Below are 25,561 nucleotides of genomic sequence, written 5' to 3'. Positions count from 1 at the left end.
ACCACTTCTGTAGCTGGAAGAATATTTGTAAATTGAATAAAAAGCACCCTCTGCTGGCTAAATTTGGATGGAAAAGTGTACATATACTGCAAAAATAGTTATACCATTTATAGTATAGTTTTGAAAAAGTTGAATAATTTTCAGTTGAACTGTAATTAATGTTAAATCAAAAGCAAGTTTCTCAATTAATAAAGGATCACAGTGAATATTGCAAACAGTTTATTCGTAATAAATGAAAACTGTGCCATTCAGTGAGTGGGGAGAAAGAGCGCAGAGGGCGTCTTTGGTCCATTCTGTGTGGGGTGGGGTGGGGTGGGGGCGATTGATGAGTGGGAGACAGAAGAAAAGGCACTTGAGTTTTTACAGCTCTGAAGTGACAAGGACACAACTACTGTAGATGTCCATTATGCCTACCATGAATATCGCATACAAATGATACCGCTACATAAATGTATATACAGGAAGGAGATTAAAGAAAAAACATTTCTGGGATATTTTTGTTAAGATGCAGAAAAAGGAGAAATGCAAGAAAAATTCCTATTTGTAAAACAAACCAAAGAGACACAGGATTAAAAGTTGCTTTCATCAACGATCATCCTGTAGCACCCCCCTAGCAAATAAAGATCATTTTTAATCTATTCTGTCAGTCAGATAATAGTTTGGCATTTTGAAAAGTAACACATATATAATAATAGTTTCCCCCACAATAAAAAAAGGTTAACTGAGCTTAAAATGAAGACTTGGAAAAAAAGAAGAGAACAGCTCAGACGTCAAGATGCATGTTGACTCACTAGTTAGCACCTTTAAAGCAATATTCCTCATGACGTTTGTACAAAAAAGCGTAGAAAGGGGGAATTAAAAAAAAAAAAAAAAAAAGACAGAATACATGTTGCAAGAAATATTCTCAACTTTGAGGTTATTGAGGATAACAACCACACCCTCACAAGTTCAATTTCCAATCCGTGACAAAAGGCTCAAACGATTCCTTTCAACCAAAAAAATAAAAGATTCATGCACTCGGAACGAAAACAAATTGCCGCTCTTGCCCACCACATTCACTAAAAATGATAATTAAAAAAAAAAAAATCCTTGGTTAAGAATAAGAAATAATTGGGGCAAGACATCTTTCAAGGTTCCCCAGTGAGGAATTTTGATTGTTTTCTTTTTTTCCACAACATGAAGGTAGTGCCAGACTGGTTGAAGTCAAGCAATCTGCATGTTGAACACCTCCAGCATCCTGATTGGTGAACATATTCCAAACGGAAAACAGCATCCTAGTCTTCCATGTTGCCAAATGATTCCTTTAGGAAGACGTGACATTTTCTACAAAAGGCAAACAAACCAAGTACAAAGACGGTCTGATGAAAAGGCAAACGTGGAAGAAAATGAGTCGTAGTGAAGATCTGAAGCCGTGGTGATGTCAAACTTCACATACTTTAACAGTATTCCACAAAAAAAAAAAAAAAACAGCCCTCATGTTCAAAAATTTAGTGGGTGAGGTCGTCCTCTAGAATAGCAACCCTATGTCCAGCAAACTAGCGTAGCTTAGCATTAGGACAGACCAAAGTACTGCTCCGTGTGAAGGCGCCGCAGCTTTATACTCGCTCACAAACGTCTAAGAGGTCAAGAGGTCAGTCGACTAAACATGTAGCGCAGCCTTCTATAGCGTTAGCTTGATATGTTTCCTTCAAATAGTCTGCATCGTCTGTCCTAATGTCACGTATTTCACAATATTGCTTTCCTTCCTCGGGAAAACGCTCGGTCGGGAAAGAGCCGGCAAACGTGGAAGCCGTGCTAAGAGTTCCACTGCAGGTCTTGAAGCAGGCGAAGCGTCACGTGGGCCTAAACCAAGACACAATCTGGTACTCTCTACCCAAGTTGCTGTTCAAGTCTTACGGATGAACGGAGGAGATCAAAACATGAACTTGTATTCTATTCTTCATCGAGACGAGCGAGCGAGCGAGCTGGACGGGACGGTGGGCGTGGCTTTGGGACCGGGGAGTGCAAGATTATTAGTAAAGGGGCTTTCGAGAGCTTCGAGCGAGCGCAACCATTCCAATGTCAAGGGCAGGGCGTCCGGGGAAGCCTTTGCGGCAGCCCATTGTGGGAATCTCGGTTTTGGTTTGACGACGAGTGCGAGGGGCCCCGAGAGGTGTTGGAGTGCTGGGGGGCGGGGCCGTCGCCGCTTTGGTAGCGGTGGTTGCCGCGGCCGGCGTTTCGGTCGTGGTTGGAGCCGCCGTTGTAGCGCTGGCCGCCCGAGTGGTAGCCCTGGCCTTGGAACGTACGCCGGTTGCCTTGGAAAATCTGGGGAGAAAGCCACAGGTTGGTCATATGTAAGTGTTGAGCACATGAAGGACATTGCAGCTACGCGGGAGAGATGTCAGGGAAAGTGGAATCGGTGCTCAGGGATGATCCTACTGCGAAACGCAACATGCTAAACAACGAGAACTGGTCCACAAACTTGTAGACCAGTTTTATGACGTACTATTATTCCGTCGCTCCCCTCCTGTGGACCACGGTAAGCCGTGACACGACACTTTAGTGTCATTGTATTGCACACAACACTTTCTAGATCTTCCAGAATCTAGCACCTATTCCAGCAGGATTTCCAAAGCGGTCTGTTTTAAATTTATTCCGCCCACTCTGCTGTGATTGGTCCCACTCGGCTTGTACAGCTAAGAGCTGGTACTTGGGTATGCCCATATAAGAAAGTTCAGCTCACTGTGATGTTTATGACCCTTGCAGTTCTTACTTTTGGCGGCCGAGTGGTTAGCGCGCTGACCTCACAGCTAGGAGACCAGGGTTCAATTCCACCTTCGGCCATCTCTGTGTGGAGTTTGCATGTTCTCCCCGTGCATGTGTGGGTTTTCTCCGGGTACTCCGGTTTCCTCCCACATTCCAAAAACATGCTAGGTTAATTAGCGACTCCAAATTGTCCATAGGTATGAATGTGAGTGTGAATGGTTGTTTGTCTATATGTGCCCTGTGATTGGCTGGCCACCAGTCCAGGGTGTACCCCGCCTCTCGCCCGAAGACAGCTGGGACAGGCTCCAGCACCCCCGCGACCCCCATGAGGATAAGCGGTAGAAAATGGATCAATGAATGACTTCTCCTCCTATTTTGTGTGGAAGTGGTAACTTTTTGGCTTCTTATTTTGTCTTTCCCCACCCTCGGCCATCTATGTGTGGAGTTTGCATGTTCTCCTCGTGCATGCGTGGGTTTTCTCCGGGTACTCCGGTTTCCTCCCACATTCCAAAAACATGCTAGGTTAATTAGCGACTCCAAATTGTCCATAGGTATGAATGTGAGTGTGAATGGTTGTTTGTCTATATGTGCCCTGTGATTGGCTGGCAACCAGTCCAGGGTGTACCCCGCCTCTCGCCCGAAGACAGCTGGGATAGGCTCCAGCACCCCCCGCGAGGATAAGCGGTAGAAAATGAATGAATGAGTTATTACTTTTAGTCGACCCTTCTCCTGGAAACCGGTGCTTACTTGACACCTTTACATTTAGTTCTCAATGGAAAGTCACCTGCTTGGCCGGTGGGGGGCGGAACTCGCTGGGAGGGTTTTGGGTCTGAGTGGGAAGAGGGGTTTCCACGGTACTTGGGCTGGCCACCGAGGAGGACGTGGAGCTGCAGCGGGATCGATCAGAGTAACCTGTGCGAGGATGGTACACTGCAAAAGAACACAACCAGTGAAGAGACTTTGGATACGAATTTCGGATCAAGACTCAAGAATCAATATGGCCGTCTGCCTACCTGATCCAAATCTTGAGATGCTGGCCTTCAGCGGCTCCAGATCAAATGTGAATCTGACGGCTTTGCCGAGGTCCTCGTCGTATTTCCGCTCACTCACAAAGTGCTGCCGATAGTCAACAGTACAGACCACAGTCAGTGTTGGGATGCGGGAAAGGACACTAGTGGTCACCGAGTGAAGCACCTTGATGTCGGCTCGCAGTTCAGTCAGCTGCTCGTCAGACATGGACGCCGACTGGTCTGTCAGCCGCCTGAGCTCCTCGGCTCTTTTCTGTCGGGTGTTCAAAATGACCACTGAAACACAACAACACAAGACGTCTCATTTTAGTGGGCAAGAGTTTGAGTACGCTTCCTTGATTGAACGTACACAACATTGGCGAGGTCTACGATTCTGTTTATGGGGGTCCTTTCATAGGTCTTTGGTCTTCGCCATGTGGGAATATTAGAGTCTCACTGTTTGAGGTTGTAGCGCGCGGGTCTCGCAGCGAGGAGACCCGACCAAACTCCTCCCGACCATCCAGTTTAGTGACGAACAAGCACCTCATGAAGCAAATTACACTGACCGTTTTGGGTGGGAGGCAGGAAATCCAAGGAAACACTGCTGGAAGAGGTGCAGAGTCTGGAAGCTCTAGAAAGGCTTTCTGTGTGGACTAACGTGTGTAAGTCCGAAAATTTGTATAATAGGTCCCCTTTAAGGCTGCACGGCAAGCGAGTGGTTAGCGCGCAGGCCTCACAGCTAGGAGACCCCGAGCTCAATTCCAATCCTCGCGCATCTCTGTGTGGGAGTTTGCGTGTTCTATCCGTGCATGCGTGGGTTTTTTTTCCGGGTACTCCGGTTTACTAATTGTCCATAGGTATGAATGTGAGTGTGAATGGTTGTTTGTCTATATGTGCCCTGTGATTGGCTAGCGACCAGTTCAGGGTGTACGACGCCTCTCGCTTAAAGACAGCTGGGATAGGCTCCAGCACCCCCTGCGACTCTCATAAGGATAAACAGTAGAAAATGAATGAATGACTGAATGAGGTTGTGGGACAAGTGGCCTTTTCTGGTACCCCCCCCCCCCCTCCAATGGTGGGATTGTCTTTTTAAAAAGGGACCCAGGTCGTGCAGCGGACATCTGCTGGTAAAGAAAAGTTCAAAGATCATCATACTACTTTTCATTTCTTATGTGAATCCATTTAGGAGGATTTAAACCCAAACTCCCCTTTCCACTTCCGCCTATTTCCAATGAATCTATCCCAAAACTCTCCATCTGGGTTTGTGTAACAACTCCTGGAGGTTTAAATTGAAAAGACAGTAAAAGCCCAAAGGGGAAAGTTTGGCAGACAAGACTTGAGAAAACCTGCTTTTTTTTTTTTTTTTTTTTTGTTTCCACTCAAGCACTCGTCTTCCTGTGCTCCCCACTCGCTTCCCCCGGCATACAAGTCGGCAAAGAGCCTCCCTCGACACCCGACACCATTCAATTTTTCTTGGTACACTCCACGCTGAAAAGAACGGAGCTAGGCAGAGTGGCCTACTTGTGCAAATATGCAGCCTCTGTCGTGACACACAGTCACATACACACGGCTGGTAAACTGGAGGTAAAGCAGGACCCCCTGGGAGACTACTCTGTTTTGGAGAAAAAAAATAAAAAAAACTTAGTCTTCCATAACAATCACTTTTACGACCTTTCAGGAAATATTTCAGGCCAGACTCCTCCCCTCGAGGCAAAAAGAAACTGGTATTTTCCAGGTATTATGTGATATTTAAATAACAGTACTTACTGGCCTCTGCTTTCACTTTGTCCATTTCAGACAGTAGTGTCACTTCTCTGTCCATTAAGCTGAAAAAGAAAGGACAGAAGACTCATTTGTCTTTAATTAGATTACAGAGCAGAATTCCAGAAACATGAATCAAGAGACAGCTGCGCCATCGGTGAAAAGACGGTGTAGCTTTTACAGATTACAGTTGTTAGTGTCAATAATAAGACAAAGTCCGACCCCATTCATTCATGCTTGTATTAAACTAGTCCATGTTGAACAAAGATGTTGACAAAAAAACAGCTTTGTAAATGGATTACAACAAAAATACTGGTGCCGTTGAAGATAACGTATTGTATTAAGCAGGAAATTAGAAATTTAAGCCCCTGGGTTGCTTGAAAAAACATTTGCAGAGGCTCAACTACTTAAATTCACAGCCATGATAAATGAAATTTAAGACGTATTTTGTCTTTACTTTTAACAAGTTAAAACCATTTTTTTTACATGAAATGCAGTGTATTTGCAAATCTTATTTGTTATATTCTACTGCGTTTTCTTCGCACTGTATTGCATTTTACATAACAGTGTTTTTGTATTTCTTCTCTAACCGAGCAACTGTGACCATTGTCCATTATTGCGGCTCAATAAAGTCCAAAGTTTAAAGATTATTCCCGTCTTGACGTTGGCATCCTTCCATTTCAACGCATTGAATTTCAGCTTCACTTTTGTTCAGTCACAATGAGTATGGTTTAATGTAATACCAAATTGAAGGGGAAAGTTTCACAATCATATTAAAGCAGTAACCGTTGTACAAAATTTTTGGGGTGACAGGTTTCATATTTTAGAAATCCATATTACTTACAATTGTTTTCAAGTTGAAAAACTCATTTTTAAAAAAGGTGTGGCGGCTTTTATTTTGTAGTGGCACAACTGCAACTATCAACTACACATAGCGGAAACCCTGAAGTTGAACCTGTCTGAAATAAAGCAGTACTAAAAGCAGTACTAATAAACATTGCCTGAAAGAACAAACACTTAACACGGACGGAAAGTACATAACGACGCTTCAAGTCAATTTACCATTAATATTCTAAGTCAAGTTTAACAATCGCTGCTGGCTTAAGTAAATTCAACAAAAGGTGCACTGAGGGCTCATCTGATATGTTGACATCACACATACAATAGCAGTTTGAACATCCGTTTGTGTCAAATCCCAAAGTGTACAAATATCATGTACCAATGTATCAATTCATTTAACCAGTTTTTTGTATTCACGTAATCTGATGATAGAAAACGAGTGAGCTGAAAGGAGAGTTTAGCACACACAATAAAACATCGCCATATTGCGGTTTATGTTTCTGCTGTTGTTGTTAAAGCGTCAAGTATTAAAGTGGTTCCACATGTACACACACACCTGCCCTGAAGCTCTGCAAACGTCTGCTTCATTGTCTTGAGGGAGGACTCCATCTCCTCCTTCACCACCATCCTGTAGCGAGTCAGCGAGGCGGTGCATCGCTGTAGGTCTTTCACAGAGCGGTCGATGTTTGGAGCTGACGGGAACCAAAGACGGAAAAAAGAACATCCGCTATTAAGAAAATCCTGTACAATTAAATTGGATATTATGTTAAGGTATTTTCTATGAGTTTAGAAGTGGATGATTTCATCGTACCAATTTTCTTGCCACCAGACGACCTTTGCTGACTTTGTTCATCAGGGAGTGCAAATGAGGAGTTTTGGTGATGTGAATCTTGGCGGTGCCGCGCTTTGTTGCCTCTGTGCCCCTGGTGAGTACTTTGCCCTGGCTGAGGAGGTGGGCTGTCTGCGTCGGCAACTGAGAGAGATGTACATATTCATGCCACTGGTGAGCTAGCTACAAGCTAGGAATGGGACGAGAAAATACAACAGAGATGGAACAACAACGTGTAACGTTTACCAGTGGTTTCAGAAGTGGTTGTCGGTTCAGAGTCCAGCTCCAACGCATCCAAAGATGCAGAGTCCAATTGTTCGCTAAGGGAGTCGAGTGACTCTCCGTCCATCGCTGATCCATTGGCATGGAAGCCGTTGGTTTTGTTCTTACACTCAGGCGGCGTGGCCTCAGATGGACCAGGTTCTGCAGAGATCTCTTGCTGGGGCTTGGGCTTTTTTTTCTTATTTGGCTGGGAGGTCAAAATATCAATGTCAGGGTGCTTTGTATCAATTCTCTTTTGTTGGGTGTCAACACAGGACTGCGGCCTGCATCAGACTAGCACCTACGGAGGTCGAGGAGTTGAGTAAAAATAAAGATTCCGCAACCAACTGAATCAAATGGCACAGGGACAGTGTTTAACAAACTATTTCTTCACTATTGATGTCTTGAAACACTTATAGCAAATTTGAATGTAGAGATTATCCCAGTCCATTCAAAGTCAATACATAGTTCATTTTTTCCATAGCTAATTCTAAGTTTCTTGTATAAGAGAAATACAGTCAAATGTCTTTTTTTTTTTTTTAACAACCTGATTCAATTTACCTTTTGCCTGTTTTTGTGCAGTATTGTGTGTAACAAACCAGTCCTTTTGTCCTGCATAGTATTGTTCACACCTTGTCACAAACATGGTCCAAAATGGTGAACTACAATATCTTGCCTGTAACATGCAGTTCAAACTACAAACTCTGTACCAGACTCAACACTTATTTAAAACATTCTCAGTTTGCACTGCACTCCGAGTCAAATCCCAAGAGATTAATGTCAAAGTCCAAGTCGAGTAGCAAGCCTTTGATTATGTTGTCAAGTCAAATCTGCGATCACAAATCTGTCAGTCCAAACCTCGTGTGCGCCATGCCACTAAAAAAAGTGACATTAATCCTTTCTGGAGGCTGACCCAAATGTAATAAAGCAGGTGTATCCCATTTCATTCATACCTTCTTTTTGCCGGTGACACTCCACTCCTTAAGGATTTCCACTGCACTGCCTGCAAAACCGCGATAAACAAACAAACACAGCAAGATTAAGCAGATTTTATACACAGTGAATGCCTTGTCTTGATGTTAATAAGAAGTCTAACATATGAGCAGAACTGTGCTAAAAATAGACTGTATTTTTAAGAAACAGCGTTTACGTCACATGACGTATGCCGTTCAGTTACTGTTGTCGGAATTACGGCACAGTGAGAGCATCATCACAGATTTTCTTCTATCCGGTCAATCATTTTGCTGAACCCAATAAATGTGGCGGCTGTCATAAGTTCTTTAAAATACTGTGCCTTTAACAGCATTTCTGCGCTACGGTTTTTATAAGAAACGGTGGACATGAGTGTTTATAGGGAGTCTTTCTGGGTCAATAATTGCCCCACCAGGACGCCGGCTCACCTTCCAAGAATGCTTGAACCGCCTTGTCGACGCAGTTCTCAAAATGCTGCAACACCAGAACAATCTCATTGTTGCTTTTGTTGGGGACAACCGCCCTGACGGCACTGATCTGCGACACGAAAACAAACGGGGCAAAAAAGGAACAGTTTAAAATGGTTCAGGGTCGGCTACACTGACAGTGACGTGAATACAACATAAGGAACATGGATACAGCAGTGTTGTCTTATTGGCACCACTATACACATTGACAGGTTTGGTGCAACATACACGGTACACTATACACATTGACAGGTTTGGTGCAACATACACGGTACACTATACACATTGACAGGTTTGGTGCAACATACACGATACACTATACACATTGACAGGTTTGGTGCAACATACACGGTACACTATACACATTGACAGGTTTGGTGCAACATACAGGATAGAACTTTCAATGCAGTTTTTGCGACGTAAGAGGGTCACAGGCACCCTACGTGTACTGCCCATTTAAGAGATCCCCAGTCCAGCAAGCACTAAAATGGCTCCAATGCCAATAAAAAAAACATTAGAAACCCCACCCCCCCATGTGACACCTGAATAAAACACGACTTCTACTCCATTAAATTCGTGCGGTGCGTTTTCAACGGCGATGCCTTGTCAGGTCATTAGAAAGCAGACCATTTCAGGTTAACCGAGGCATTGAGCTTTAAGTAAAACAATACTTCAGGACCTCAAAAGTCCAATTTCAAGTTTACAAGTCCAAGTTCACGTCTTACCTTCTCCTTCATCCTCTCAGGTGGCCCTCCTTGGGACATGACCATCTTTGAGCGTGTGTCAAACACGACTCCGTCTGAAATGACATCTCAAGTTCAAGCCCGTGTAGGATTTTTCATCATTTGCAAAACAAAAGACGTTGGCCGTGTGCACGGAAACTTTCAGGGGAGGCCCGCAATCCTGGATTTGTTGTTTTTACCACTTTTACTGTTATAGGCTGTCCTACCTAGTCAGACTAGTGTTGTCCCATCTTATCAAGGAGCATGAACTGATGAAGCCAGCTTGGATGAGAAGGAAAAGCGGCTTTTAAAACAACCTCAACAGTCCAAAAAAAAAAAAATAATAAAAACAACGGTTGCAATTACAGTGGTATGAAAAGGTTTGGTCACCCCTGATCATTTTCAAGATGTTCCTTTATAAATCACAGGTTGCTGGAATCAGCCATTTTAGTTAAATGTATCATAAAGCGGACAAACAAAGTGATTTTGAAATGAAGTTTATACGATTTACAGAAAGTGTGCAATAATTATTTAAACAAATTTGGCCATCCTATTAGGTTCCAATGAGCCAGCACTGAGAGTGAAAGGAAAGTCCAAAGTTAAAACAATCATGTCCTGATAGGGTTGTCTTTTCTGGAAATGAAACTAGGTTAATGTCACAGTAAACGTCACACAGCCAGGTCACTTTATCTCCAGCTTCTTGTGCTGCGCTCACCAGACCGCTACGTTTATCAAAGCCGTCTGATTGTATGTGCATTCTTGCAGACCTCCAAAACACACACACAGACACTCACACACACTCACCCTTTTGGTTCTTCTTTGCCATGTTGTGGTCCACTGCAAATCCACACAGGTGTAGCTGCAAAACAATTAGTTGCAGACTTCCCCGAGACTGGAACAACTTTTCAGAAGTACAAGAGCTGTGGTTCAAGTGAAGGGGTCGAAGCTGGTGAGAGGGTTTGTCCTCAAGAGGTTTTGTTGTGCCTGGGGTCTGTAAAGACGAGGTTCAGCATCTGGCAAAAAGCAGACTTCTCTTCCTGGTGCTTCACACAAATCTGTCCAGGGGGGAAAAAAAACAGTTGTCATGATATGACAATCCAAATTCCTGCTTTCATATTTGAAAAAAAGCAAAAATTCCATAGAACTGTTGTCGCTTGATATGGAAAAACATGCATGTAATATTTTCTTTTAATACTGTATAATATGGTGCATGGTGTTTTGTTATGACAAGGACTATTAAGACAAGCAATCTGCGTCAGTTATATTGTATAATCACTCAGTCAACTGAAAAACTAGACATTTCATCGTTGTATCATACCGATGGCACGCTTTCAAAGTACATTAGTAAAAAGATAACTTTGAATGATTAAATATTTTGCAAAAAAATAACAGGTTTTATTTCATTAGCTTAACAGCTGTAATTTATCCTTGGCACCAACACCAAGCAGAAAGAATGAAGAAAGGTTTGTGCCAGTTTTTGTACTGCAGAATACACAAAAACACATCTCATCCGGGAAACTGGATACTGCTGCCAGATTGCTCTTCTTTAATCACATCCTTTTTTTTTTTTTGTTCTTCCAAATCCACTTTGTGCTGATGTGGACATCAAAATCACGACGAGCCGCTTCTCTGGAAATGGAAACCTAAAGCGCTGCACACACCCCTAAGAAATCGGTGTGTCATAAAAGCCTGGCTTACCACACCTGTGTGGACGTCAAACTCACCGGCGTACAAAGCACAAGTCATACACAAACACAACCAATCATGGATGTTGATTTAGCCGGGGTGCTGCTGCTGCTGCTGCTTGAGTCGTCAAGAGGGCCAGCAGAACTGATGATGCCTGGGGGATGCAAGTGCCCCCCCTCCCCTTGCAAGTCTTTAAAGTGAACGCATTTAAACATGCTTTGACACATATTGGTCAAGGTAGAAAGGGGCTTCTGACATGCCACGTCCATAAAAGACGAAGGGTAACGTCCACAGGCCGAAACTAACAGCATGTTTATGACGCTTACGAAACAGAACCTAGTTTACTAGGCGGATATTTATCATACTTACGTACATCCTTTTCATCCTATGCTAACACACTTTATCTTATACCTATATACATGCAAGTTTCAAATGGCCCAAATCACTCATTGTTGCCATATCCGCTTTTCGCTTCAGTATTAACCAAATAATATACTTCTTTAAAGGTAATGCAAGACAACAAAACAGGAGTATTTCTATTTCGTTACAGATGTTGTAACCGTGGCCACTAAATGCGACAGGCTAGGTTGCATCCAAACGCATCTTACACAAGGATCCCTGTCGTTTTCTTTCCATTGGTTCAACCCAAGGTATGCTTAGCTTGGGAGCGTGAGCTAACGCTATGTTAGCTTTTGCTACGCTACGCGTTAATGACCGCAATTATTAGCCTCTGGCGTCACATTTCCGGCAGTGACTAACCACAACGATGCAGTAGGGATAATTAACACCATGTTATTCATCACAAATTACCATTTGAATGCATGTCATGGCTAGCTTGCAGCTAGCCTGTTGTTTTATACACACACACATACATATATATTTAAATATATATATGTAACTGATTGGCCATCCTTTAGACGCTACGTAAATGCACCTATGTTAGGTAGTCACTAAGATAGTCACTAGTTAATTAGACGTTCATAGAATATGCTAGTAGAAAAATAAAAATTACGTACTTTGTGTTGAAACTGAAAGGTTTGATTTTGAGACGCAGTCCCACTGCTCCCAATGCCAGCCGTCTTCTGAGACAACAGTCAGCCGTATTTTCCTCCAAAGGCTCCTCCGAGGTTGCCAGGTTGATATGAAAGAAACACCCTTTTATTACGTTTAAAATCAGAGACACATTAAAACATTCAATTGTTGCATTTTAAGTATGTTATGAAATATTTAGTTCTGGGAGTAATAAATTAATGAACAAATGGATGCACTCAAAATAACAACTAAACAAGGTTAAGCCTACAAAAACATTTGTTAGTGTCGTTTGACGTCTGAGCAAACGAAAAAAAACAATAGCAATGGTAAAGCGTTGGCATATATGCAGATATGCACACTGGTATATGAACATTATGACGATGTGTTTTTATTTGGAATTACTGTATATACATTTTCTCATAACTTCGGATAGAATGGGGGTCGCTTCCCACCACAGTGTCACATTCATTTATTCTGAAATTAAATCATTGCGTATGTTTTGTTTTGTTTTTGTTTTTTTACAGCCCAGAGGTCTTTGGTATGAACTGGCAACCCCAGATCAATGTCGTCATTTCCGTAGTTGAGCGCATGGTTCGCTTGTTTTGCTACCTTGTGTTTCCCGATCAAAAGCTCAGGCCGTACTAAAACGCCTGCTGACTTCGCTATTCCTTCTTGATTAACTAGTGAACGTCATGACAGAGAGAGGGGACACTTGGAAGACGAATTGAATGTTTTTATGCTGCTAAAAGACTTTTAGTTGATGTTTGCACTGGAACGAGGCGATTACGAAGACATTTGGGACTGACCCGAGGAGTGGAGGATAGCGCTTCAAAATGGCAACCCCTTATGTTACAGATGAATCTGGTAAGCCTGGTGCATGTGGCACATCCATGCCAATACATATTAAAAATATCAGTCAAATGTATGATAAGAAACTGCTCTATGGGGTAACTATCTTATTTCCAGCTGCCTGCTGTTTCGCGGCAGCAACCGTCTTACTTTGCTTTGGAGCAAGTTTTGTTTTTGCTCAGACGTTAGCCGCTAGTTAGCATATTGCTATCGCGTCATACATTAGTTACAAACTGTACCGTGTAGGTTATATGCACTACTTATTTAATATACAAACAAATAACGTTAGTGTGCGTCCAACTTCAAAGAGATGTATTTCAAAAGTCTACTTTCAGTTGACAGAAATCAACCATTCACACTCAATAAACACTTATGAAATCATGATTATGATGTCTGGTCTCTGGCACGCACCAGTGGTCGCTACCGCTAGGGGCGCTAAAGACACTGTGGTCTGTGAAGCGACTTTAGTATTTTCACACATTTCTGGGCATTTTGGCAGCACCGTTAGCTGGATAAATTTAGACGTCGCAATCTTTTGTCACTAACAGTATCACACAATATTATAATTAATTGTTGATTATGCAGATCAGTGTGGTCAGGACTAGCTTCTCACTGGCGCAGACCTGGTCGCTACCACTAGAGGCGCTATTCCTAACTGAATTTAGACAAAAGTCAAAGCCAAAACTGTGTGCGAAGTTGATGAATGAATATATTATCTTTTTTTAAATAAACACAGACACGTTTAATATAATGCTAGATCTTCAATGCATTCATGGTAGTCTCTCTGCAGCCGGGTTTGTGCTTCCATCTCATCTTCCCCATGACGACAGATTGTAAACATGGCGGATATCGTCTTTATACCGCAACCTTTATACTGTCTTTTTCGCTGTTCACTCCCGCATATCTCCGTGGGGAGATACCCTCACTTAGTTGAGGGTACTTTCAACACTGCAAAAACTCAATATCTTATAACGAACATTTGTCTTATTTCTGCACATCATCAACATAATGTCATTTAGTCTTAGTAAAATAAGTAATGATTATTTATCCCCCTATCCACTAAATAGTTCCAGTCTGGGATGAATACATTCATTTACCCAAGCAGCATCAAATAGTCCATCAGACACAAGAAAATACACCTTGTTGAATATCGATATACGATATATATCCCCATATAAGTGAGTTTAGACAAAGCCATATATGCATGCAAAGCTTTATTCAAATGTGAAGAGTCTTATAGAACAATAGCCGCTGAATAAAATGTTATATTTTCTATAAGTATAGTAAAAAATTCAATATAATGTTCGATCTGTGTTTCTTCAGGAAAATACATTGCTGCCACTCAGCGACCTGACGGCACATGGAGAAAACCACGGCGGGTGAAGGACGGCTATGTCCCCCAGGAAGAGGTCCCAGTGTAAGTGAGTTTTTTTCCCTCCATCGTGTAAAAAAAAAAAAGAACGCATATTTTTCATTTTAAGATCCCCTCATTCTGTTTCAGGTATGAAAACAAATACGTGAAGTTTTTTAAGAACAAACCGGGCCTTCCACCAGGCATGAGCTCACCTGAAGCTGAAACGTCAAAGCAGAATCCAAAAATCCCGGGATGTCCAGACAGCGAAAGCGCCGGTCTCTCCAAATCGGCCAAACGCAACATGAAACGTAAAGAAAAACGAAAACAGCAGCATCAGCAGGAACCGGAGGAGAACCCGGATGTAGCATCGCTCGCAGACGCTGTTGAGAACGCGACCATCTCAGCGGGCGGAGGCGCTTCGCACAAAGCCGCGGTTGCTTGTGGAGTGGCGTCCGACGAGTCCAACGCGGCAGAAAAAGCCAAGAAGATTAAGAATGTGAAAAAGAAGCTGAGGCAGGTGGAGGAGCTGCAGCAGAAAGTAGACTCGGGGGAGATAAAACAGCCGACGCGGGATCAGCTGGAGAAGTTAGCCAGGGCGAAGGCTTTACGAGACGAGTTGGAGCAGCTGGAGCAAAACTCGTGAAGCACTGAATGAACACTTTGGATTGGACTGGCGTATAACGTCGTACTGACACAACGGAAACAGAGCAGCTAGATTCCAGCCTCCATTTAACGTATTCTACCTAAACGTCATGATGAACGTCAAGCCTCACCATCACGGGACTCACACACTGATGTTCATTTCAAAATATCTTTTTAAAAAAACAAAAAAAAAAATTGTTTTCTCTTTTTCCATTTTGTACCTTTTTCAAAAACATGTTGTGTGTTTACCAGGAAGTACTTGTTATTGACGTGTGTGCTTTTAGAACGACGGCAGCCAAAGCAACATGTGAACCATGAATTAAAACTACATGCTGTAACTAAATGATTTCAGTTTGCCTTTTTAGTTCGAGTGACCCCATTGATGGGATCACGCCTGAGCGGATCATCGGCTATTGCTGCAAACCGCAACGTCAGAAAACTACCAAGACCCTTGACCCTCACCTACTTGTACACTCAAAAAAATAAATGTTTAGCCTCAACAAAAAAAAAAAAATCAACGCAACAGTTTTCCATTAGTCTTTCTTAGTTACGACAACTTCATTTGAAATTGCTTTGAACCAACAAACAATATTGCATTGCACAAATTAGCTTTTTCTATTCACTCAAAGCTTATTTTAAGTAATGCTTACAGAATAATTGTTGTCATAGGGACAAGTTTTTAAGTTCATAACTCGAAAAAATATGTTAAGTCAACTGACTTAATCATTTTATTCAAAGTAGTTTAATTTGTTGTCTACTTAATTATAATAACAATGCACACAGCTTTTTAAGTAGCAGTAACTTAATATATATACTATATAGTACATGTGTGTGTATTATGTTATCAAGTTAATTTTATTAAGTCATGGCAACTTTAATTTATCAACTTACCAACAATAAAATTTGAGTGTATACGACATTCTAAATTAAGTTCATGTAATAGCCAACATTATTATTTGAACATAACTTAAAAAATAAAGTTAGCAACTTAGAAAGTTTAATTAATTACATTTTTACATTGCATTTATGTATTAAATCAAGTGGTGTCAACAGATACTCTGAATTACTTTTTAGTCATGGAGCCAGTTTTTACATTTTACATTGTATAATATAATATAACTTATAATATCATTCTTCTCACTCTAAACTGGTTCTAAATAGACCATGAGTGAATAATGTGTGTGTGTAACCTATGACTGTCACACTACTCCTGGCTGTAATGGTGTCAAATGCCACAATACTGTGCCTTTTGTGGTACTTTAACTTCATAGCACATGGGAAATTAATTTATTAATAAGTATTAATTGAAGTATTTCAACTTATATATGTAGATTGTCATACGTACGTGTGGCTAAAAGTCAATGTGGCTGAAGCTGCTCGGAATCCTCTTGTTTCCTCATATAACAATGGCAATACTCACAAACCTTTAACATAAATAAATATGCTTTTCCACAAGTGTACTACAATACTGTATGTTATATACTGTGCATGTTTCAAAAGTATCACATTAGGTTAATTGGCGACTCCAAATTGTCTATATAGGTATGAATGTGAGTGTGAATGGTTGTTTGATTATATGTGCCCTGTGATTGGCTGGCCACCAGTCCAGGGTGTACCCCCTCGGGATAGGCCCCAGCATGCCCGCGACCCAAGTGAGGATAAACTGTCCACAAAATAAATGGATGGACATTCTCTCAACATGGCCACCAGAGGTCACCAGTGATACAACACTCCAATGATAGGGCAGAAATTCAGTGAATTCACAACTTGCATATTTATTTATTATAAGAAAAATAATACAATATACAAGACAAGAAGGTGCATGGAAAGTAATATGTTTCAAGATAAATATTAAAATGAATTGCATATATTAAAGTGACTACATCTTACAATGTACGAGTATAGCGCGCAGACCTCACAGCTAGGAGACCAGGGTTCAATTCCACCCTGGAGTTTGCATGTTCTCCCCGGGTCTTTTGGGTTTTCTCCAGTTTCCTTTTTGCAGTGGGTTTGCTCCGGCTTTTCTCCCACATTCCAAAAACATGCTAGGTTAATTAGCGACTCCAAATTGTCCATAGGTATGAATGTGAGTGTGAATGGTTGTTTGTCTATATGTGCCCTGTGATTGGCTGGCCACCAGTCCAGGGTGTACCTCGCCTCTTGCCTGAAGATAGCTGGGATAGGCTGCAGCACCTCCGTGACCGTCGTGAGGATAAGCGGTAGAAAATGAAAGCATCTTTTTCATGCATGAAGCCAAAGAACTGATCTGGATGACCCCCCCCCCTTCAGGTATGTTTAATGCACAATTATCCGTTCCTCTGCTCCATCACACCATAATGGTTGACGAGGCCACGGTCAGAGGCACCATGGAGCCGGTCTCAAAGTCAAAGTCAATGAGAGTATGTGTGCTGGTGGAGGAGCCTGTTCCCATCTGGCGTTCCTGCAGGCTGCGGAGGTAACTCTGGAAAGAAGTAAAAACAGGAACAAGGATTATTTGGAAAAAATGTTGATTTTGTATATAGTTTGCTTGTACACTGACAGGCGGAAGGACGTCTCCGGTGTAGCGTTTTAGAAGTGGAGGCCGACGCCGACGATAATGTGGTGGCCTTCTTGACTCTGGGAATTTATGATTTTTTGCACGTTTCTTCGTTTTTTTGTGTGAAGCTGTGGATAAAATGATACAAATAAGTGGACAGGAGTGTATTTGAACAACAACGGCTTGTCTTACCCTCTGAATGTGACGCTTCTTTGGCTGTAATCTTCCACTGTGCAAATACGCCTGTAAGACTTAAAGCAGGGCCGATTCCAATGATGGCCCAATTGAACCAACATAACAAAAGCGGGGTTTCTTGACAAAATATATCATACACCTGATCAGGCAGCGTGAAGGCTCCCACTAAGTAATCCACACACAGCATCACCGTCATGGCGCCCAACACGGACGTATACATGATGACAAACAGTTTCTTCCACAGCAGCGTCAACACAGCCGTGGCGATGCTGGCGGCCATGATGGCGCTCAAGGTCACCCATGTTGGTGCGACGCTGTAAAACTGTCCTACGACTACGAGGGTGGCTGATGAGAGCAGGCAGCCCAGTTGGAGGCCACACAAGAGGATCCCCAAAGTGGACACCAGCAGGGTCACCAGGCCGCAGAGCACCCCCACGCCCAGGCCAATGCCGGCTTTGGTCTCCGGCACAAGCTCACTTTGGTAGAACAGCAGGACAGACGCTGATCCAAACATGAAGCCAGAAAAAAATGTGACAATCCTGAAACAGCGGTATCCTGGGAAGACAATATAAATATATATTTAGGATGGTTATCATTTCTCATTTTGATGCAAACTGTCGTTTAATTCCAAATACAATGTCTGAAAGGTATACAATATATGGCATCAAACATACTCAAACTAGTCTTTGAGATAATTAACAAGAATGACGCAGCTATTTATTATTCATTCATTCAGGGAGGGGGGAGCGGTAACAAATTAGTCTGTCCGTGCTTTGTTTTCGAAGCACTATCATTAAATGACCCCCGCTACAAGCAAAGGCTGGCAGTAGCTTCCACAGTTGTGCACGCACACCAGGTTGTGGAGGTGTACTCCAGCGGCAAGCCTCTCTTCTACCGCTTATCCTCACGTGCTGGAGCCTATCCCAGCTGTCTTGGGGCGAGAGAGGCGGGGTACACCCTGGACTGGTGGCCAGCCAATCACAGGGCACATATAGACAAACAACCATTCACACTCACATTCATACCGATATGGACAATTTGGAGTCTAGCATGTTTTTGGAATGTGGGAGGAAACCGAAGTCCCTGGACTCCAAAACCACGCATGCACAGGGAGAACATGTCAAACCCGCATTGAACTCGGGTCTCCCAGCTGCGAGGCCTGCACGCTAACCACTTGATCACAGTGCAGCCCATGTTTTATTAATATATTGACAAGACACAGTATATTGTAATAAAATAATTGCTGAAATGTGAGGGTATTAATTTTGTGAGATACTATATGGTAAAAAAAGTCAATTTTTTCCGTTAGCCACGCCAATCTAAAACTCAACTTTGAACGTTACTTCCTGTCCGCCCCCACTCGGCTCCCATTAGCAATGGAACACATTTACAGCAACACACAAGAGTAGACTCTCATTTATGTTTTAGATGCCTCATTTTGTTTACAATATTGGGTAATTTGGGTTATTTGATGTATTATTGTGAAGTATTATTATTATTAAATAAAGGGTGAACCTTTTTTTAATTATGAAAATAATTTTGTTGATTTGATTTCAAGCCACCTTCAGTTTAGCTTAATAAGTGAAGTATCATAGTTGATCCAGGGGTTATTTCCAAGAACAAGGTACAATCCGCAATGTTTACCTACCAAAAAAACAGTAGATGAGTCCAAAAGAAAGGCAGAGGGAGCAAACAATAGACGGGATGACGTCATGGCTGCTATTAATCTCAAATATGCATATGTCCGCCTCAGCGACCGGCTCGTCAGTAACGTTCAGTGACGTAACGGCCATCTTGGAGGAGGATTGCTGTTGTCAGCATGAGACGCCGCCTGTATCATAATGGAGTGAGAAAGTCATTTCATATTTATACTGCTGTGCACCTGCAGAAAGAATACAAAAACTATTGCACTTCAGCAAAGCTTATGTTGTTATTAAAATTAATATACACATTTTCGCATATTACAATTGAATGCATCACATAATCAGTTCCCAGTTCCACATGTCCAAAAGGAGTAGGAAGAAGCAAAGCTTATAAAATCCTACCCCTCCATCTGGTACTTTTACAATCAGTAACTGTTACATTTGTTCACTTCCTGCTTTCCATAATACAGCTTAAGTTTTTTTTTTAAAAATAATAATAATTTAAAAATAATATATTTTTTAATAAATTTTTTATTTTTTATTATATTTATATTATTATATTATAAAATATTATCATTATATTATAATTTATTATAATATATTATATTATTATATATATATAAAAAGAAGTATTGGATGACATTTTTAGGTAATTGGTTGTTTTTAGCCTTATGCATTATTTTAGCTGTTTGAAAATTAACTATATCAGCAAGTTACAGTAACTGTTACATTTGTTCACTTCCTGCTTTCCATAATACAGTTTTTTTTTTTTTTATTTTTTTTCCCGTACCGAAGTACGAGGTGATATGAGCATCCAATGACATAATGTTTCAGGTTTTTTTTTTTTTTTTAATAATGCACCTATAATAGACGGGATGACGTCATGGCTGCTATTAATCTCAAATATGCATATGTCCGCCTCAGCAACCGGCTCCTCAGTAACGTATAGTGACGTAACGGCCATCTTGGAGGAGGATTGCTGTTGTCAGCATGAGACGCCGCCTGTATCATTGTAGGCGTGAGAAAGTCATTTAATATTTATTATTAATATTTATATATTAATATGCAGTGCACCTGCAGAAAGAATACAAAAACTACTGCACTTCAGCAAAGCTTATGTTGTAATTAAAATTAATATATACATTTTCCTGTGAAAACTTGGGTTTACAATTTTTCGTCTGTTCACAAAAAATGATGCAAATGAGGAAGTGACTCCCACTCATGTAGTTTTGCACCACACGTGCAATCATTTGTGTCTTTTACAAACGTACCATTATGTTTACACTGGTTTTGGCTTATTAGCGTGATGGGATCCATATAAGCTGTTGAGGCAGAGCTGACGTTCAGCAGATGGTATTAGAGGAGCTTTAGCAAGGTGAGCCATCCTCTAAACACACATTCACGACAATGTATTTTCTATATGTGCAACTGTTGCTCTTATTTATGTCATCAATAAGTGAGTGGATTTTTATGAATAAATAACATACGTCAGTGATAACAATAATAAGCAATAACGGTAGCTTACCTGCGGTTGGAATTGTGCAGGAAAAAGTGTCAAAATCGCAGCGTTCTTGTCAGGAGTTCATCAGCAGTGTGTGTATTTCCTCCAGTGAATGCCTTTAGTGTTCACCAATGAACAGCTGACTCTTGGGGGGGGGGGACCATCTGCCTCCAGTGACAGTGAGAGGTTGCTGCTGCCAAGTCCAAGGCCGAGCCACCTGAGAGTTCAGCTCTCACTACCCATAATCCTCCTCGACACCGGACTCTGCCCCTGTTTGATGACGGTGATACTCCGCCTGAAGAGCTTTTAAAAGTCTGGACACAAAATACAATTTTTGTCCCTTTTAGTTTGATATTATTTTTATTTATTGTTTTTTTTAAGTGAACATTAACTTGGAGTTGGTAGTTGTGTTGGTACTGGCTAGATGGTTGCTGGTTGGAACCTAGCTTCCTTCGAACCTAGGCACTGCTGTTGTGTCCTCGGGCAAGGCACTTTCCCTAACTTGCCTCCAGTGAAGCCCACACTGCATGTATGAGTTGTTAGCACAAATCGGTAGCCACGTTGCTATCAGTCTACCCCAGAGCAGCTGTGTCTCCACACGTAGTTAACCACCATGTGTGTAACTATGTAATAAATAATAGGTGGGGGAGCCCACCAATGAAATTTTAATATTAATTTTAAGATTAAAATTGACTGCAATTTCAATATTGCCTTTCATTAAAAACAAGGTAGTGCAAAACGCATTTAGCATTTTTATCAATCCTTCCACAGCAAAAGTTTTCATTCGTAATTTTAATACGATGATTCAGTAACAAGTTTGTTGCAAAACAGACAAGTGGCTGAAATGTATGGTAATGGCAATGGTAATGGTAATGGTAATGGTTTTATTTCTTTTGAACACGCATCAGATGACAATTGAATGCATCACATAATCAGTTCCCAGTTCCACATGTCCAAAAGGAGTAGGAAGAAGCAAAGCTTATTAAATCCTACCCCTCCATCTGGTACTTTTACAATCAGTAACTGTTACATTTGTTCACTTCCTGCTTTCCATAATACAGCTTAAGGTTTTTTTTTTAAATAATAATAATTAAAAAATAATGTATTTTTTAATAATGCACCTCGTACTGAAGTACGAGGTGCATTATTATATTTATATTATTATATTATAAAATATTATCATTATATTATAATTTATTATAATATATTATATTATTATATATATATAAAAAGAAGTATTGGATGACATTTTTAGGTAATTGGTTATTTTTAGCCTTATGCATTATTTTAGCTGTTTGAAAATTAACTATATCAGCAAGTTACAGTAACTGTTACATTTGTTCACTTCCTGCTTTCCATAATACAGGTTTGTTGTTGTTTTTTTTTTAATAATGCACCTTGTACTTCGGTACGGTAAGTATTGAGAAGTATTGGATGACATCTTTAGGTAATTGGTTATTTTTTTCGCCTTATGTATTATTTTAGCTGTTTGAAAATTAACTATATCAGCAAGTTTAAGTATTTGTGATTTTAGAAATAAGGAGTTAGTATGTTCTCTGTATATATGGATTAGGACCACGGTTCCCAGAGTGGGGTACGTCATTGGGGGTACGTGAATAAAAATGCAAACACAGGTTGCTAGCAATGGCTCATAAGGAAAAGCCACATTTCTTTACAATTCCTAAAGATGCACAAGTGGTTGGAGTTCCTGATTCCCTACCAGCAATAAAAAATATTTTGTCTGGAAAAGGTGCAGATTCAGCAAATCTAAAAAAAAAAGTTTTCTGTACGGGTTATTGTGTGTAGTTGCTCTATCGGAGTCCACATCTCAATTCAAAGGGTCGCAAAATGAGCATCATAGTAGATCCCTTTTAAATAAATCAGTTACCATTTTCAGTAAGTGAACTTATATTTGCTTCTTTTCTTATGTTGTCATGAAAAGTGTTTTTTCTTTCCACACCATCAACTATCATTCTATTGTTGGAAGTCCTCCAATCCATCTTTCAGTATTTTCATCGGCTGTCTCTTGGAGGAAGATTGTTGAGAGTGTAATCTCTCTTGCTGGAACACACTGGATGAAATACACAATTGTAGCAAATTGTCACTGGACCTGTTGCACCTTGAAATATGAAAGCACACAGTCAATCGATACTCAAGGCCTCTGTTTGCACAATTGTTTATGACATTTGGGACTGCAGAGTCGGTCGGGAGTATTGATTATGACTGACCATTTAGCTCCGTAAATAAATGTTTTTCAGCTGAGCGCTTTGAAGACCCATGAAAGAGCAAAATGTTGACACTGTAATAAATACATGGAATTTGCTTGATGATGATGGTTTAAATGAAGGAAATACTGTACAATTATTTGTTTGTCATCATCTGATTTAAACAAATTAGTAATTTTTCACAACATGTTGTACAGTGCATGCATTCATGTGTTTTATTTTATTTTATTTTATTTTATTTTATTTTATTTTATTTTATTTTATTTTATTTTATTTTATTTTATTTTATTTTATTTTATTTTATTTTATTTTATTTTATTAATACTAGGGGTGTTAAAAATGGGTATTCGTAATATAAATGGCTCAAGCCAAAAATTAGTATGCGAATTAAAAAAAAAACATAAACTGGATGTGGGCGTGGTTTAACTGGAAATAGGTGGGGCTTACATTTGTACATTGTTTTAAATCTGAAATTGACATGGATTGATCAGAAGTCACTATATTTATTATATTATTATTCAGCTCTATGTGGACTGTGTATGTGAGAAAGTGATATGTAATACTTTTTAGTCTTTAGTATCAACTCCTCTACAACTTTCACTTTTTCCTTCGTTACTTTATGCTTTCTTGTTTTATTTTTCCAGTTTTAATTTATATTTTGTTTCTACAATATGCCATTGACACCCGTTCAAAATGAGGTTCACAAATAGCCCACAGACCGCATTTTGGACATCCCTGGTTTATATATTTCACAGGGATGGGGGAGCGGTAACAAATGAGTCTGTCCGTGCTTTGTTTTCAAAGCACTATCATTAAATGACCTCTGCTACAAGCAAAGACTGGCAGTAGCTTCCACAGTTGTGCACGCACACCAGATTATGGAGGTGTACTCCAGCGGCAAGCCTCTCGGGATGATTACCCAGTCAATGCAAGACAGAAACACTTGGGCGAGAGGCGGGGGTACACTCTGGACTGGTCGCCAGCCAATCACAGGGCACATATAGACAAACAACCATTCACACTCACATTCAATTGATCATATTATCTTCTGTTTTATTTAAGTTTAGACTGGCTTTCAAGTTAGATTAAACAAAATCATTAGGAAGACTTAGCTAGGTGCTCTCAACATTTCTTACCGGAAGACTGTGCTGAATTTATCACTCCAAATTGTCCATAGGTATGAGTGTGAATGGTTGTTTGTTTATATGTGCCCTGTGATTGGCTGGCGACCAGTCCAGGGTGTACCCCGCCTCTCTCGCCCGAAGACAGCTGGGATAGGCTCCAGCACCCTCATGAGGATAAGCAGTAGAAAATGAATGAATGAACATGATCAAGTGTGCCGCTGGAGTACACCTCCACAACCTGGTGTGCGTGCACAACTGTGGAAGCTACTGCCAGCCTTTGCTTGTAAGCGGGGGTCATTTTAATGATAGTGCTTTGAAAAACAAAGCTTCACTGTGATATGGAAGTAACTATACATGCCACTGAAGATATGAAACATAAAAAAGGGGTCAGTTTCATGTTGTGGGAGATTACTATCAATAATAATAATGACGCAGCCATACTTGTTGTAATGTCAAAGATATTATATAGAGCAATCTCGTTCTTCTGGGTTGTGTGTTGAATGGGTGAATTGCTTATAAATTGTACATTAGGAGTTTTCGCTCAGAGACGCCTGAAGTGTATCTAACAAAGAATCAATAAGATGAATGATAACACCTGCAGCAATTAGATATGCGGTGAAGCTGCAACATTTTTTTTCCAGTGTCCATATATGCTTTCAAATATACTGCTTAAAAAATATATAATTGTTATCACTATGAACCGTCCCTGCTTGGTGTGTGTTGGCCAATCAGCTCCTTGCTTCGGTTCCTCTCAGCTGTGTTCATGTCCACTGTGCATTCTTCACATAGCAAACAAGCAGCAGATCCAAATTCCAAGCGTGATTTTATCTCACAATCACATCAAGGCACAGAAACTAAAGGGGACAAAAATGCCTTCCATATAAGAAATATAATATATTCCATTAACATTTTCCATTCAGCACATCTAGCTCCATCAATCGACTATGGCATCCTGTTAATGTATGTGTGGATTTCGAGCCTGGAATGTTTAATAATAGAAATACAACAATACAAAAAGACTAAAGTAAATTGCATTGCCCCGAGCTAGAAACAAAAGGGATGTTTTCTAATTATTATTCCAAGTCAGTGTCCTATTCTTTCATGTTTTGCATATTACTCTGCACCGCTTCACTGAATTTAACATTCATGTTGGCATTTCTCTATTTTCAT

General features: G+C 40.8%; 4 protein-coding genes across 7 annotated transcripts in view; 1 reads left to right on the top strand and 3 right to left on the bottom strand.

Annotated features, from left to right (window-relative positions):
- cd63 (CD63 molecule) overlaps nt 1-25,561 on the bottom strand; it is a 113,827-nt gene that overhangs the window by 35,921 nt on the left and 52,345 nt on the right. The window lies entirely within an intron of this gene.
- On the bottom strand, nt 220-12,418 carry spats2 (spermatogenesis associated serine rich 2). 2 transcript variants are annotated; one of them, XM_058051653.2, is made up of 13 exons: nt 12,307-12,418; nt 10,409-10,659; nt 9,608-9,681; nt 8,844-8,952; nt 8,397-8,446; nt 7,429-7,651; nt 7,165-7,326; nt 6,910-7,045; nt 5,520-5,578; nt 3,940-4,049; nt 3,759-3,861; nt 3,530-3,675; nt 220-2,304 (listed from the first exon to the last, which is right to left on the bottom strand). In XM_058051653.2, the coding sequence occupies exons 2-13, from the start codon at nt 10,428-10,430 to the stop codon at nt 2,062-2,064; spliced, it is 1,437 nt and encodes a 478-aa protein (XP_057907636.2). In that variant the 5' UTR covers nt 10,431-10,659; nt 12,307-12,418; the 3' UTR covers nt 220-2,061. The 2 variants fall into 2 exon arrangements, with proteins under 2 accessions (XP_057907636.2, XP_057907637.2); XM_058051654.2 differs by lacking the exon at nt 12,307-12,418 and adding an exon at nt 11,899-12,011.
- pym1 (PYM homolog 1, exon junction complex associated factor) lies at nt 12,907-15,510 on the top strand. Of its 2 annotated transcripts, none has more exons than XM_058051601.2 (3): nt 12,907-13,186; nt 14,495-14,588; nt 14,673-15,510. In XM_058051601.2, the coding sequence occupies exons 1-3, from the start codon at nt 13,156-13,158 to the stop codon at nt 15,166-15,168; spliced, it is 621 nt and encodes a 206-aa protein (XP_057907584.2). In that variant the 5' UTR covers nt 12,907-13,155; the 3' UTR covers nt 15,169-15,510. The 2 variants fall into 2 exon arrangements, with proteins under 2 accessions (XP_057907584.2, XP_057907585.2); XM_058051602.2 differs by having other exon boundaries at nt 14,495-14,592.
- On the bottom strand, nt 17,194-21,187 carry LOC131104548 (transmembrane protein 198-like). Of its 2 annotated transcripts, XM_058051853.2 has the most exons (5): nt 21,067-21,187; nt 19,547-19,729; nt 17,896-18,453; nt 17,707-17,831; nt 17,194-17,628 (listed from the first exon to the last, which is right to left on the bottom strand). In XM_058051853.2, exons 2-5 carry the CDS (start codon nt 19,689-19,691, stop codon nt 17,494-17,496), a joined length of 963 nt encoding a protein of 320 aa, XP_057907836.2. In that variant the 5' UTR covers nt 19,692-19,729; nt 21,067-21,187; the 3' UTR covers nt 17,194-17,493. The 2 variants fall into 2 exon arrangements, with proteins under 2 accessions (XP_057907836.2, XP_078652697.1); XM_078796571.1 differs by lacking the exon at nt 19,547-19,729.

Source organism: Doryrhamphus excisus, linkage group LG15 (genome assembly GCF_037039965.1).
Source record: "Doryrhamphus excisus strain RoL-2023G ecotype Guam linkage group LG15, RoL_Dexc_Guam_v1.1, whole genome shotgun sequence".
Classification (NCBI taxonomy): Eukaryota; Metazoa; Chordata; class Actinopteri; order Syngnathiformes; family Syngnathidae; genus Doryrhamphus; species Doryrhamphus excisus.
Note: the sequence above shows the minus strand (reverse complement) of the source record. Positions and strands in the feature narration are given on the sequence as shown.